Consider the following 16304-nt stretch of genomic DNA (forward strand, 5'->3'; position numbering starts at 1 on the left):
CAGAGATTTATCCAAAGCGACTTGGAGGTGTAATTCCGGCAAAAGGTGGCTCTACAAAATATTGACTTTAGGGAGGTGAATAGTTATGCACATTGACTTTTTCTGTTATTTTGTCCTATTTGTTGTTTGGTGCACAATAATAATAAAAAAAAACCATCTTCAAAGTTGTGGGCATGTTTTGTAAATTAAATGATGCAAATCCTCAAATAATCCATGTTAATTCCAGGTTGTGAGGCAACAAAACACGAAAAATGTCAAGGGGGGTGAATACTTTTGCAAGGCATTGTATAGCCTCTCCAACAACCTCGTAAAACTGTTATTAGTGAGTTTATGTTCCAACTCTTATTCACCATTTTCCACCATTTGGCAGCGCTTTACAAATAAATGATAATTTTCCTGGCAATTCCTTCCTTATTCAAATCTAAGAAATATTCCACCTTAAAAAGATATGATACAGTGCTCCTTTAGTAAAACAAATTTGTTAAATCAAAGTAAAAGCAAACAAAAAAAAACAAGAAACGTATTTTCTCGCAAAATGAGCACTGAGAAATTCTCAGTGTAGCTACTGCCCTCAGGTAAATAATAAGAGCTTAAAGGGACAGTCTAGTCAAAATTAAACTTTGCTTTGTTCTATTGGTATTCTTTGCAGAAAGCTAAACCTAGGTAGGCTCAAATTGATTTTTAAACTGTTAAAAACCGCCTCTTATCTCAGTGCATTTTGACAGTGCTAGTTCATGTGTGCCATATCAATAACATTGTGCTTACTCCCATGGAGTTATTTAAAAGGAAGCACTGATTGGCTAAAATGCAAGTATGTCAAAAGAACTGAGATAAGGGGCAGGTAAAAAGTGTATTAATATAACCATGTTGGTTATGCAACAATGAACCAGACTGTTTTATGTCCCTTTAATATACTCCTTCAGACACTCTCCCACCATTAGGATTAGTGCATTCACTTACTCACTTCCCTTCCTAGACAAACTATAAAGGGAAGCACAGGCCATACTAAAGGGTCTCTGAAATTCCAGTTATGTGCTTAGATTATAACATTAAACATATAAAATATTTTACCCCATAAATGATGAACCATATATAACTGGCCAATCTGGGAAAAGAAGCCGGCTACTGCCTCATCCCCATCCTGTCGATAGCGTATGGCACGAGCCCTAAGACACAATAGAAACCACAGTAAGACAAAAACAGGAAAATTAATACTGGAATCAAAACATTAGGAGCCATCCAGAATACTAAGCAGTTAGTAATAGTTTGAAATTTTTTTTTTTTTTTTAATAACTTTATTTTGAATAACTAATAATTTTATATAGGAATTAACGTTTAAAATATCCAAAAGTTAGGAGCCATAACACCAATTTTAGTAGCTTGGTTCCCTGGCTCCTAGTATTTTTCAAGTCCAATAGTACTTATATTTTGCACTGTTAATTCTTGCATGCAGGCTGACAACATATTGGTTTCAGGTCTACTTCAAGCACAATGTGAATTCTATGCTCTTTCCCTAATGGTCTATGCCAGAGTTTATGCAACATATTAGTAAATCAAGGAAATGTGCAAGATACTGCTTAAAGGGACACTGAACACAATTTTTTTCTTTCATGATTCAGATAGAGCATGCAATTTTAAGCAACTTTCTAATTTACTCCTATTATCAAATGTACTTCATTATTTTGGTATCTTTATTTGAAAAGCAAGAATGTAAGTTTAGATGCCGGCCCATTTTTGGTTAACAACCTGGGTTGTTCTTGCTGAATGGTGGATAAATTCACCCACCAATAAACAATCGCTATCCAGGGTCTGAACCAAAAATTGGCTGGCTCCTTAGCTTAGATGCCTTCTTTTTCAAATAGAGATAGCAAGAGAATGAAGAAAAATTGATAATAGGAGTAAATAAGAAAGTTGCTTAAAATTGCATGATCTCTCTGAATCATGAAAGAAAAAATTTGGGTTCAGTGCCCCTTTAAGAAAAGATTAAAACATAAGGACATTAGCAAGCTTGAAAGAATATCAGGAACCTTAAAAATCATCAAATGTAATGCTTTTATATAGCCCATTTCTGCAATTCTACCATGCTGTGGTAATTAAACAAAAAGTGCACACACTGTATTATTTCATGAATGCATTGGGCTGGTATTTATAATACTAACATTTACTAAAAATGTATGTTACAGTCATTAATTTCAGTTAATTTATTATTAAAATTAAAAACAATTGTAAAACAATTTTGTCAGAAAATAAATGCACTTTATCATTGTAAACTACGGTGATCTACTTTGTAGGAATATATACATTTTAGCAAACAAAGTTACAATTTCAATGTTGGCTGTACAGACTAAGGTTATATTTAATAAAAACATTTTTTATTGATAAACATGACAAACTTTGCCTCTCAAACAAACAAGCCTGGGTTATAGTTGTTGTGTGAACTAATGCCTTAGAGAGGGATAGTAAAGGTAAAAAATAAAATGTGCATGGGTGTATTTGAATTTGAAATAGAAGCATTTTTGCAATACAATTTTATTAGCAAAAATGATTCTAGTAAAAGTTATTACCGTTTTCCAGTGGCATACGCACATATGCTGTGAGAGCCTGTGCAACAGTATTTAAACACCACACCTTCTCAGAGAGTAAGCAGTAGCTTGTATGACACAAATTATATCTCCAGAAACAATACACACCACCGCCAGCTCTATGAACAGACAGGTATTTGAATACTAGTACACAGGCCCTTATGTGCGTATACTGCAGAAAAACAGTAATAACTTTTAGTAGAATAATTTTTGCTGATGAAAGTATATCACAAAAATGTTTATATTTTAAATTTAAATGCACCCATGCACATTTCATTTTTGACTTTTCTATCCTTTTAAAACAATGGAACCATCTGTGAAGCTGCAGCAATCCACAAACTCATAAATCCAAAAACCAGCAACACAACTTAATCCAAGAGACAAACCCAAACTCATTCCAACAGCAAAGTATCCCTTGACACTTGTATTGGAACATTAGGGTCAAAAGTAAAATCATAATGTTTTGAGCACCTGAATTTCAATCATGGAATAAATTAGTTAAAACTGATATAGGAGGTTCTAAATTACATTTATATATCCAAGAAGTGGTCAAAAAAAAAAAAATTATACATGCAATTCTACTTATGTAATAATTTAATTAAATGTCTGTGTTCTAAAATGTACAAAGGCAAAACAAATGAAGAATAGACCAAAATCTCCTTTTTTAGAAACCTTGGTTAGGCAAGTACACTGGCAAATTATTGATTAAAGATCTAGGTAAGGAGATTTGAAATTGTTTTTGAAACGATGTTTAACTGATTTTTTAAGCTTCTCTGTACATAGTTTTTGTGATTGACTCCACTTTGATAGCCAATATAAGAAGAAATAAATAGAATTAGTTTTAATTTTGTAAAGTTTGTACAATATCTGGCATTTTCTGCATTATGGATTATTCAGTAGGTATATAAAATGTGTGTAAAGTGTGTATTAATCATGGCATAATTAAAGGGACACTGAACCCAATTTTTTTCTTTCGTGATTCAGATAGAGCATGCAATTTTAAGCAACTTTCTAATTTACTCCTATTACCATTTTTTTTTCGTTCTCTTGTTATCTTTATTTGCATCTAAGTTGTTTTTTTGGTTCAGCATTTGTTTATTGGTCGGTTAAATCAATCCATCAATCAGCAAGAACAACCCAGGTTGTTCACCAAAAATGGGCCAGCATCTAAACTTACATTTTTGCTTTTCAAACACAGATTCCAAGAGAACAAAGAAAATTTGATAATAGGAGTAATAATAATAGGAGTACTTTTATTGGAACATTAATGTCAAAAGTAAAATGTCAAGCACCCATTACTTAAAGGGACGGGTGCTTGACATTTTACTTTTGACATTAATGTTCCAATAAAAGTGACAAAGGATACTGTGCTGTTAGAGTGAGTTTATGCTAATTAACATTAAAGGGATACTGAACCCAATTTTTTTCTTTCATGATTCAGATACTGTTAGGTAAGGTGGGGCAGACTTGCTGGGCCTATGGCTCTTATCTGCCGTCAATATCTATGTTTCTATGTTTCTATGTTTCAGATAGAGCATGCAATTTTAAGCAACTTTCTAATTTTATCCTATTATCAATTTTTTTGATTACTACATTCCTGATTTTTCAAATAAAGATACCAAGAAAATGAACAAAAATTGATAATAGGAATAAATTAGAAAGTTGCTTAAAATTGCATGCTCTATATGAGTTATGAAAGAAAAAAATTGCATAAATCTTAAAGGGACACTAAACCCAATGAGCCTGCCTGAAATTTCACAATTTAAGAGAATGTTTGTTGCTGGAACCAAGTTGTTTTTAAACATAAAAACACAGCCTGTAAGAGTTGTTTTAAGTATTAAAGCTGTGTATATGTCCCTAACCAAGTAGATTTATTCAAAAACTTATAAATATGTTGCACTAAATCATTTTAGTCTGTTCTACAGATTAATACACATACTGTTAATGTATATTTTTCTTGTATTACAGTCTGATATTATCTATGTCCTTACCAGTGGTTTCCCCATTCAATCATGGTTCCAGGCTGGAAAATAATACATATTTTTTTTATTAAAACAGGAAAAAAAAATGTTAAATACATTTTAATATAAAATTATTTTACCCACTGTATTAGAACATCTTGCATTAAACAACAGAAGTAAAACATTTGAGCTATAAAAGTCAGAGTGGGACAAAGGTAAATTAATTCTAACCCACTGTAAATAGTGTTTCACTGCTCATTTCTACAGTAACAAATCACTAAATCAGAGTTTGTTCCTCAAGGTGGAAAATACACTTGTGTGAGAAACCTATCAACAGAGGAGCTCGATTATTGTGATCATGGGAATTAGCCAAGATTATGGAACTGCTGTAGGCAATATAAAAACATTTCCTTATTCCGACGTACCATAATAAAATTAGCAACAAACAAAACAAAAAAAACTGTAAACTTTCACTTTTTTGTGTAGCTTGCATTTTAGTTGAAAGAAATTTTTTTTTTTAATTAATTGATTAAGCAAAAGAACAAAACTAATGAGAGGGAATAGGGTAAAAATCCATCCAGGGCATGGAGAAATGTCTGTCCATCTACTCTACAGATAAGATGAGTGGCTGAGCCAAGAACTAATGTCGCCAACAAACCTATTATATAAAACAGTGTTTCTCAGCTCCCGTCCTCACCAGGACCCTTAACAGGCCAGATATTCATGATATCTTAACTAGAGCAACGTACGTCTGGGGTTTTGCGGTTTCTCTCATTTTGCGGTTTCTCTCGTTCAGAGAGGGATTGCCTGGTATTTCGGGGCTGGACTGTACTGTGAAGTCCGGATCAGACTGATATGCTTCAGGAAAGTTCTTCTCTGTAAAATGCACATGTTGAGCAAAAAGAGGCTGCTTCTTGGGTGGTAACTAGCCATATAACAAGCTATTATGCTATTGTTCGTTTCCAGGTTGAGCGCTTCTCTCTTTTTATTTATGAAAACTGCACTGCCTAAAAGTCTATACATCCAACGCACGCTATAAATGAACTCCCTTCTGCATATGGTTCCGTACTACTGTGTGTTCATTCTGCAAAAAGATATCATATAATAAGATAACTGTCATAAGTTACTTGTAAAGGTTACACTCACCCTCAGCTGATAGGATCTCAGCTCGTAAATATTGGGCCCATTCCTTGGGACAGGTTCATTCCAAAAACTAAACTCAAGCAGAAGCTGATTCTTGCGAGACAGTAACATATTTCCCCGCTCTTTACGGAACTCTGTGAATTCCTTTATATGTAAAAGAAACAAGCAAATCAACATGTAAGAAAGTATCAACTAATTTACTAAAAACATGGCAAAATGGTGTTCTGCTTATGTTGTAAACCAAATAAAAGTAAAATAAAGGAAGAAAGCACAAAGTATATTTCTTATACAGTAGTTAGTGATAATATATTAAGACACATAGCAATGCACATTCTTAAAAAGGTATGATTTATCAGGTATTGCGATTTAAAAAAGTTAAGGCATCATTCATAGAAGAGATATCAACCAAAGTTCCAGGCACCCAATGCATATCTTGCCTGCACCTCTGCAGCACCTATTATTACTCATTTGTAATACATAGACTGCCGCACTTCTCTGACACTAGTTTACTCCTGTATTGTCCGTGAGGAACTAATGAATTTCTGTGCAAGTCTGGGTGTATATGTTGCTGAACATAACTTATGGTAAAACCTCTGCTTACTTAAAATGTGTTTATAAAGGGTTAAAAACAAAACAAAAAAAATAATGAAAGTTCCTAATATTTCTGCAGTTGCCTTTTATTTAAAAATAAAAATGAATCCCTGATCTATAATGATCAAATGAAGTATAGGAACTGCCAGAGCATGTATGTGTGTATAGCTTTGCTGTCAGAAGACAAAAAGCTCCTCGTTCACTGGCACTTAAATATAGGCAACAGTTAAAATTCTAGGAACTGGGCCTAGTAAACATATCCAGGGGTGTGGGTGTGGGTGTGTGATTTTAAAGACTAATGGGCTGGATTTCAACTCCTACTTATACCCACTCCCCTTAAAGAACAAAATAAGTTCATTACTACAAATAGATCATAAGAAGAGAAGAAACCCTCTGCCTGGAACTGAAATAGCACAGTCAGTTACACATTTCAGACAGATACTGCTTGATTTGAAGCAAACTCATTAAAACCTAGAATATAGTGAAAGACCATATGGCTGCTTTACATAACTTCCACTGAAGTTTCATAATGACAGGCCCAAGGAGCTGCAATCCCCTTGGTTGAATGAGCTTGGATCTTAAAAAGAACTGGGTTTTTTTTACGAAATAACAGGCTATTGGGATGCAGGAGCAAATCCAGTAGGTTGAAGCAGTTTTGAAAGCTTTTTCTTTAAATCTCCTTAGTAGTTTCTAATTAAAGTGATTGTCAATCCTAGCATTTGTGAAACGCTAGGCAGCCCACGTCAGAACACTGTTTGCTAAGAGGTGGAAACGTCACCTCTTAGCAAAAAGCCTGTGGGAAATACAACACCACAAGGAGACAAGCCGGATTTCCCACATGGTTATTGGCTAAGAGGTGAAAATGTCACCTCTCGAGCAAAACAGCGTTCTGCTGTGGGCTGCCTGAACAGCTCAGTGCAGCAAATGCTTGAAACAAATAAAGGAGCTTTCTGCATGAAGTATTTTATACTTCATGAAAGAAAGTCCCCTTTATTCGTTCCAACGGTCAATCCCAGCATTTCACAAATACTAGGATTGACTTTCACTTTAATTAGAAGCTACTAAAGAGATAAAAAAAAAAAAGAAAAAAAAAAAAAAAAAAATAAAAAGCTTCCAAAAATATTAAAAAAAAAAAAAAAAAAAAAGTTAACAGTACAGCCAAATCTCAAAGATCATCAAGGGAAGATGAACATTGAGCCAAAATATGTATCCTGTTTTTTTTTTATTTAATAGCACAGAGAAAAACTGTCCAAAAGCCTTATTTACCTACATAACCATGACCAAAAGAACACCGAGAATCTTTCCCAGAGTACATTACGGACAAAAGCACAATAACAATCAGAAACTTCAAAACGTTCCTGCCAGTTTATTCAGGACCACGCTGTGCCATGGTAGGAATCCTCTAGGAGATGTTTCTATCTACTCCAGAGGCGATATACCCAACAGTACGGATATGGTTCTTACAAGAGAGTGTGAGATAAAATACATGTTTTAAAATGGGGAAATTACTTAAAGGGATACTAAACCCATTTTTTTCTTCTTTCATGATTCAGATAGAGCATGAGATTTTAAGCACCTTTCTAATTTACTCCTATGATCAATTTTTCTTTGTTCTCATGCTATCTTTATTTGAAAAAGCAGTACTGTAAGCTTTAGAGCCGGACCATTTTTTGTTCAGCACCTGGGTAGCACTTGCCGATTTGTGGCTAAATGTAGCAAACCAATCAGCAAGCTCTACCAAGGTGCTGAACTAAAAATGGGAGGGCTTCTAACCTTTTATTACTGCTTTTTCAAATCAAGATAACATGAGGACAAAGAAAAATTGATAATAGGAGTAAATTAGAAAGTTGCTTAAAATTGCATGCTCTATCTGAATCCTGAAAGAAAAAATGTGGGCTTAGTATCCCTTTAAGTTTAATGCCCCTTTAGTAAAAATAATCTATAATATAAGATAAACTACTGGATAAAAACAGAATTTATGTTTACCTGATAAATTTCTTTCTCCTACGGTGTATCCGGTCCACGGCTTCATCCTTACTTGTGGGATATTCTCAATCCCTACAGGAAGTGGCAAAGAGAGCACACAGCAGAGCTGTCCATATAGCTCCCCTCAGGCTCCGCCCCCCCCCAGTCATTCGACCGACGGTTAGGAGAAAAAGGAGAACCATAGGGTGCAGTGGTGACTGTAGTTTACAAAAATAAATTTAAACCTGACCAAATGCCAGGGTGGGCCATGGACCGGATACACCGTAGGAGAAAGAAATTTATCAGGTAAACATAAATTCTGTTTTCTCCTACATTGGTGTATCCGGTCCACGGCTTCATCCTTACTTGTGGGAACCAATACCAAAGCTTTAGGACACGGATGAAGGGAGGGAACAAGTCAGGTAACCTAAATGGTAGGCACCACTGCTTGTAAAACCCTTCTCCCAAAAATAGCCTCCGAAGAAGCAAAAGTTGTAAAATTTGGCAAATGTATGCAGTGAAGACCAAGTCGCTGCCTTACAGATCTGTTCAACAGAAGCCTCATTCTTGAAAGCCCATGTGGAAGCCACAGCTCTAGTAGAGTGAGCTGTAATTCGTTCAGGAGGCTGCCTTCCAGCAGTCTCATAAGCCAACCGGATGATGCTTTTCAGCCAGAAAGACAGAGAGGTAGCAGTTGCCTTTTGACCTCTCCTCTTGCCAGAATAGACGACAAACAAGGACGATGTTTGTCTGAAGTCCTTAGTTGCTTTTTGATAAAACTTCAAAGCACGAACCACATCAAGATTGTGTAACAGACGTTCCTTGTTAGAAACTGGATTAGGACACAGAGAAGGAACAACTATTTCCTGGTTAATATTCTTATTGGAAACCACTTTTGGAAGAAAACCAGGTTTGGTACGTAAAACGACCTTATCTGTATGAAACACCAGATAGGGTGAATTACACTGCAAAGCAGACAATTCAGAAACTCTTCTAGCAGAAGAAATAGCTACCAAAAACAAAACTTTCCAAGATAGTAACTTAATATCTATGGAATGAAGAGGTTCAAACGGAACCCCTTGAAGAACTGAAAGAACTAAATTTAGACTCCATGGAGGAGCCACAGGTCTATAGACAGGCTTGATTCTGACTAAAGCCTGTACAAACGCCTGAACATCTGGCACGGCTGCCAGACGCTTGTGTAACAAAACAGATAGAGCAGATATCTGTCCTTTTAAGGAACTAGCTGACAGACCTTTCTCCAATCCTTCTTGGAGAAAAGATAGTATCCTTGGAATCCTAATCTTACTCCATGAGTAACCCTTGGATTCGCACCAGCAAAGATATTTCCGCCATATCTTATGGTAAATTTTCCTGGTGACAGGCTTTCTAGCCTGGATCAGAGTATCTATAACTGATTCCGAAAACCCACGCTTAGCTAGAATTAAGCGTTCAATCTCCAAGCAGTCAGTTGCAGAGAAACTAGGTTTGGATGTTCGAATGGAACTTGGATTAGAAGGTCCTGCCTCAAAAGGTAGCTTCCATGGTGGAACCGATGACATATTCACCAGGTCTGCATACCAAGTCCTGCGTGGCCACGCAGGAGCTATCCGAATTACCGAAGCCTTCTCCTGTTTGATCCTGGCTACTAGCCGGGGGAGAAGAGGAAACGGTGGAAAGACATAAGCTAGATTGAACGACCAAGGCATCTACCAATGTCGCCTTGGGATCCCTGGACCCGTAACGTGGAACTTTGGAGTTCTGACGTGACGCCATCAGATCCAGATCTGGAAGGCCCCATAGTGGAGTTAACTGGGCAAAAACCTCCGGGTGAAGTTCCCACTCCCCCGGATTGAAAGTCTGACGACTCAGATAATCCGCTTCCCAGTTGTCCACTCCTGGGATGTGAATTGCTGATAGATGGCAGGAGTGATCCTCTGCCCATTTTATGATCTTGGATACCTCCCTCATCGCCAGGGAACTCTTTGTCCTCCCTGATGAATGATGTTCGCTACAGTCGTCATGTTGTCCAACTGAAATCTGATGAATTTGGCCTCTGCTAGTTGAGGCCATGCCTGGAGCGCATTAAATATCGCTCTCAATTCCAAAATGTTTATCGGGAGAAGAGATTCTTCCCGAGACCATAGACCCTGAGCTTTCAGGGAGTCCCAGACCGCACCCCAGCCTAAGAGGCTGGCGTCGGTCGTGACAATGATCCACTCCGGTCTGCGGAAACTCATTCCCTGAGACAGGTGATCCTGAGACAACCACCAGAGGAGTGAGTCTCTGGTTTTCTGGTCCATTTGTATCTGGGGAGACAAATCTGAATAATCCCCATTCCACTGTTTGAGCATGCACAGTTGCAGTGGTCTTAAATGAATTCAAGCAAAGGGAACCACGTCCATTGTTGCAACCATCAGTCCTATTACCTCCATGCACTGAGCTATGGAGGGTTGAGGAATTTCATGAAGAACTCGACAAGAGTTCAAAAGTTTTAACTTCCTGACCTCCGTCAGAAAGATCTTAATTTCTACCGAGTCTATTATTGTTCCCAGGAAGGGAACTCTTGTGAATGGGGACAGAGAACTCTTTTCTATGTTCACCTTCCACCCGTGAGACCTTAGAAAGGCTAGAACAATGTCCGTATGAGCCTTTGCTTTGTGAAAGGACGATGCTTGTATTAAGATGTCGTCTAGGTAAGGTGCTACTGCAATGCCCCTTGGTCTTAGCACCGCTAGAAGGGACCCTAGCACCTTTGTGAAAATTCTGGGAGCAGTGGCCAACCCGAAGGGAAGAGCCACAAACTGGTAATGCTTGTCCAGAAAGGCGAACCTCAGGAACTGATGGTGATCTTTGTGGATAAGAATATGCAGGTACGCATCCTTTAAGTCCACGGTAGTCATATATTGACCCTCCTGGATCATAGGTAAAATTGTCCGAATGGTTTCCATTTTGAATGATGGAATTCTGAGGAAATTGTTTAGGATTTTTAAATCCAGTATTGGCCTGAAAGTTCCTTCCTTTTTGGGAACTACAAACAGGTTTGAGTAAAAACCCAGTCCTTGTTCTGCTGTTGGAACTGGGTGTATCACTCCCATTTTTAGTAGGTCTTCTACGCAACGTAAGAATGCCTGTCTCTTTATCTGGTCTAAAGATAAGCGAGACATGTGGAACCTTCCCTTTGGAGGAAAGTCCTTGAATTCTAGAAGATACCCCTGAGAAACAATTTCTAGTGCCCAGGGGTCCGGAACATCTCTTGCCTGAGCAAAGAGAGAAAGTCTGCCCCCTACTACATCCGGTCCCGGATCGGGGGCTACCCCTTCATGCTGTCTTGGTAGCAGCAGCAGGCTTCTTGGCCTTTTTACCCTTGTTCCAGCCTTGCAATGGTTTCCATGCTGGTTTGGGCTGGGATGCGTTACCCACTTGCCTAGTGGCTGTAGAGGTAGAAGCCGGACCGTTCCTGAAATTGCGAAAGGAACGAAAATTAGACTTATTTATAGCTTTGAAAGGTCTATCCTGTGGGAGGGCATGGCCCTTTCCCCCAGTGATATCTGAAATAATTTCTTTCAACTCTGACCCGAATAGGGTCTTACCCTTGAAAGGAATATTAAGCAATTTTGTTTTGGACGACACATCCGCCGACCAAGATTTTAGCCAAAGCGCTCTGCGCGCCACGATTGCGAAACTAGAATTTTTCGCCGCTAATTTAGCTAACTGCAAAGCGGCATCTGTAATGAAAGCATTCGCCAACTTCAGGGCGTGAATTCTGTCCATGACTTCATCATAAGAAGTCTCCTTCTGGAGCGAGTTTTCTAGTTCCTCAAACCAAAAAGCTGCTGCAGTGGTTACAGGAATAATGCAAGAAATTGGTTGAAGAAGAAAACCTTGTTGAACAAAAATTTTCTTAAGTAAACCTTCTAATTTTTTATCCATAGGATCTTTAAAAGCGCAACTGTCTTCTATTGGTATAGTCGTGCGCTTAGCTAGTGTTGAAACTGCCCCCTCTACCTTAGGGACCGTCTGCCACGCGTCCCTTCTGGGGTCAACAATTGGGAACATTTTCTTAAATATAGGAGGGGGAACAAAAGGTACACCTGGCTTCTCCCACTCCCTAGTCACGATATCCGCCACCCTCTTAGGTATCGGAAACGCATCAGTGTGTACTGGGAGCTCAAAGAATTCGTCCATTTTACACAATTTTTCTGGGACCACCAAAGGGTCACAATCATCAAGTGTAGCTAGGACCTCCTTAAGCAGGGCACGGAGGTGTTCTAACTTAAATGCTATGGTATCTAGCTCTGCCTGCTGAGAAACTTTTCCTGTGCCAGAAATTTCTCCCTCAGACAGGCCCTCCCTCACCGCCAAGTCAGATTGATGTGAGGGCACTACAGATAAATTATCCTCTGCGTCTGCTTGCTCATTTTCTGTATTTAAAACTGAGCAATCACGCTTCCTTGGAAAGCTGGCAGTTTGGATAAAAATGCTGTGAGAGAATTATCCATTACTGCTGCTAACTGTTGCATAGTAATAGCAATTGGTGCGTTAGATGTACTGGGCATCGCTTGCGCGGGCATAGCTGGTGTTGACACAGAAGGAGTGGATAGCGGGCTATCCTCACTACCTTCAGCTAAAGAATCATATAGGGCTACATCTTTAAGCTTGACTGTACGGTCCTTAAGCTGTTTGGACGCTATGGCACACTTCACACATAAATTTAATGGGGGAACCGCCTTGGCCTTTAAACATACAGAACATAGGCTATCTGAAGGGTCAGACATGTTTGACAGACTTAGACAGAACTTCAATGCAATAAAAATTAATTTTGACAAAAAAGTTACTGTGTCTTTAAATAATAAAAGTGCACACTTTATTACTGAAGTATCAAAAAACCATCAAATAAACATCCGTCTTTAACGAAATTTTCACCACAGTGTCTTAATGCTTTGAAAAGATTGCACACAAATTTTCAGACCAATTAACCCCTTAATGCCAAAACCGGAGCTAAGTACAGCAATTAACCGGTTAAAAACGCTACAGTACAATGCCACAGCCTCTACTGTGGCTTTTACCTTCCTTAGGGATTATTTGGGTAGGAAATAAGCCTCTCTGAAGTCCTTTCTGATGTCTCTGGACTCCCCACGTGAAGCTGCATGAACTGTCTAGTCAAAATAACTGCGCAATTGAGGCGCGAAAATTAGGCCTCCTCCCTCTACATTCCAGAGTGGTGAGGCCTTTAGACCAGATTAGGTGTCTAATTAAGTGCCAGGCGCAATATTAAACCCCATAAGTGTTTCAAAAGTCTCAAAAAAACACCTTATACATACTGAAAACATGCTAAAACGCAATCGATTAAGCCCACAATAGTGTCAACCAGCAAAGAGCCCTTAACATAAGCCATCATTTTATAGAGTCTGAGAAAAATGGCTTACCTATCCCTGAGGGGATTACTGACAGTCTTCTAGCATTACTTGGTCTTGTTAGAAATATGACTGATCATACCTGAAGCAGTTAAGCCTGCAAACTGTTCCCCCCAACTGAAGGTCTCTGGTATTTAACAGTCCTGCGTGGGAACAGCAATGGATTTTAGTTACTGGTGCTAAAATCATATTCCTCTCAGCAGAAATCTTCATCACTTTCTGCTTCAGAGTAAATAGTACAAGCCGGCACTATTTTAAAATAACAAACTCTTGATAGAAGAAATAAAAAACTACAACTAACACCACATACTCTTTACCACCCCCGTGGAGATGCTACTAGTTAGAGCGGCAAAGAGAATGGCTGGGGGAGCGGAGCCTGAGGGGAGCTATATGGACAGCTCTGCTGTGTGCTCTCTTTGCCACTTCCTGTAGGGATTGAGAATATCCCACAAGTAAGGATGAAGCCGTGGACCGGATACACCAATGTAGGAGAAATGGTCTTTATTTAATTTGTTTGCTTTATTCACGAAAACTTTCTGAAATTTCCACAAAAACACGCACACGGTAGCAAACATTTTTTTTTTTTTTAATAAGTCCTTATACATTGTTCAGTGCAGTATATATAATGCAGTCTGTGCTTACCTTGTTTTTTCTAAGTTTATTCATGACGTCAGTCAGAGCTGGGTATCCTCCTTCGTACTTCCATAGGTGAACTTAAACAACCAAAGAGGAAAAACCCATTTGACAAGTACTTATATTTTATTAAAAAAATCTGAAATCTATTAGAACCAAACACTCAAGTATGAGCAGTGCAAACTCCCATAAGCAATGTGTTAATAAATAAATATGCACACTCTTTGTGAAAAAATTGCATTCTCATGTGTTTCTTAATTACAATCTCTCTAGCCAATCAAAACAAATGACAATCATGCATTATTTTACATTACTTAAAACTACAAATGTATAATAAATATTCTTGCAACAACTTTGTGAGTTTCATTTTACCTTTTACTACAAGTAAAATTAATCGAAAAATAGATTACACAAAAGACCAATGGGCCCTAACTAATGACCACCAAAAACCTCAGTGCATGTGTCTTAATGTTTTTCCTTTTTAAGTTCTGTCAGAACACAAAGTGTAAGTGTTTGATATGTAAACATAATACCAAAACAAATGTGACATACAGCGTATTCCTTAACATACCAGCCTGATCTTGTTCCCCGTACCAAGTGTTCCAAGTGCCTACAAGAGTGCATGGATAGTCTTCCTCTGCATGAATCTTTGGCAATATCTCTTCACTTAAAAAACAGAGAATAATGGTCATTTAAACAAACTTAAAAAGGGACACAAAATATTAAATAAATGCTACATAGAATGATATATTCAAAGCAAAGATTGGCCTGTGAATAATATTATACGTAGATGTTTTTTCAAATTATATTACCTGCTTAAATATTGAAAAGATAAATATAAAATCTAAGTATCGATAAATCAATGTTGTAACCTATGTTTACTTCTCTGCTGAGGCTAATTAATGACAGTTATAAACTGGTCAACCATTAACTATGTTGAATATAGTAGTGTTAAAGGGACATGAAACCCAAACCTTTTCTTTCATGATTGAGATAGAGAATACAATTTTAAACAACTTAATTTACTCCTGTTGTCTGATTTGGTAAAATTTTCTTTGTATCCTTTGTTGAAGAAACAGCAATGCACATGGGTGAGCCAAGTGCATGAGGTATTTATGTGCAGTCACTAGTCAGCAGCTCCTTAACCTACCTTAACCTACCTATGAAACAAATCAGAAAACAGAAGTGAATTGGAAAAGTTGTTTAAAATTACACTCTCCAAATCATGAAAGAAAAAATTGGGTTTTATGTCCCTTTAAGTCTGTAGTATGAACTTTTAACAGGAATCAAACAGCCTACATTTTTTTTAGCTACCTATAAACTACATACAGGCAGTCCTCGGGTTACAGACATCCGACTTAAGTACAACTCGTACTTACATACAGAGAAAATAGACAATCCTTCTTTCCAGGATAATCCAAAATACTGAAAATCCAATTGTCACAAGGACAGAAAGTGATGTGAAATTTTCTGAACAGGGGCACAGATAGCAAAACAAACTTTATCCTATGCTATCCAAAACAAAAAAAAATGTTTGGCTAGAGTTTCACCTAAAAAAAAGTGCCTGTTCCAACTTACATACAAATTCAACTTAAGAACAAACCTAAAGTCCCTATCTTGTACGTAACCCGGGGACTGCCTGCATTTTATATTACCATCTCAAAAGGGTTTACTGTTCTCTTAAGAGATGTCCCGCGATCATTGTGTGCATTTCATAGGCTTTTCCTTTATCTAAACCTACAGCTTGAAAACCTGTACTGTGGTTACCATCTTCTGACCCACTTTATCTTTTATTTTTTTTATTTTTTAAATGTTAGCTCACAGGTGTGTGTGTGTCTCCACTGATAAAAATTTTTTTTTACTGGGCCTAAATTTAAAACTGGTGTAAGCTGTATAAATATATTTTGCTGCCTGGTATTTCAAGGCTGAAAATATTTTAGAGAGATAGAAAGAGTTTTTATTTATGATCTAAAAATGTTGTTGAGTCTGGGAAAAGTTATTAGCATTCAGAC

General features: G+C 37.6%; 1 protein-coding gene across 1 annotated transcript in view; it reads right to left on the minus strand.

Annotated features, from left to right (window-relative positions):
- NIPSNAP2 (nipsnap homolog 2) overlaps positions 1-16304 on the minus strand; it is a 49870-nt gene that overhangs the window by 19604 nt on the left and 13962 nt on the right. The window contains exons 4-8 of the mRNA XM_053707459.1: positions 14864-14958; positions 14302-14372; positions 5690-5830; positions 4574-4605; positions 1072-1166 (exon numbers count right to left, since the gene is read on the minus strand). Coding sequence (XP_053563434.1) covers positions 1072-1166; positions 4574-4605; positions 5690-5830; positions 14302-14372; positions 14864-14958 — 434 coding nt within the window. The remainder of the gene's footprint in view (positions 1-1071; positions 1167-4573; positions 4606-5689; positions 5831-14301; positions 14373-14863; positions 14959-16304) is intronic.

This window comes from Bombina bombina, chromosome 3 (assembly GCF_027579735.1).
Source record: "Bombina bombina isolate aBomBom1 chromosome 3, aBomBom1.pri, whole genome shotgun sequence".
Taxonomy (NCBI): domain Eukaryota; kingdom Metazoa; phylum Chordata; class Amphibia; order Anura; family Bombinatoridae; genus Bombina; species Bombina bombina.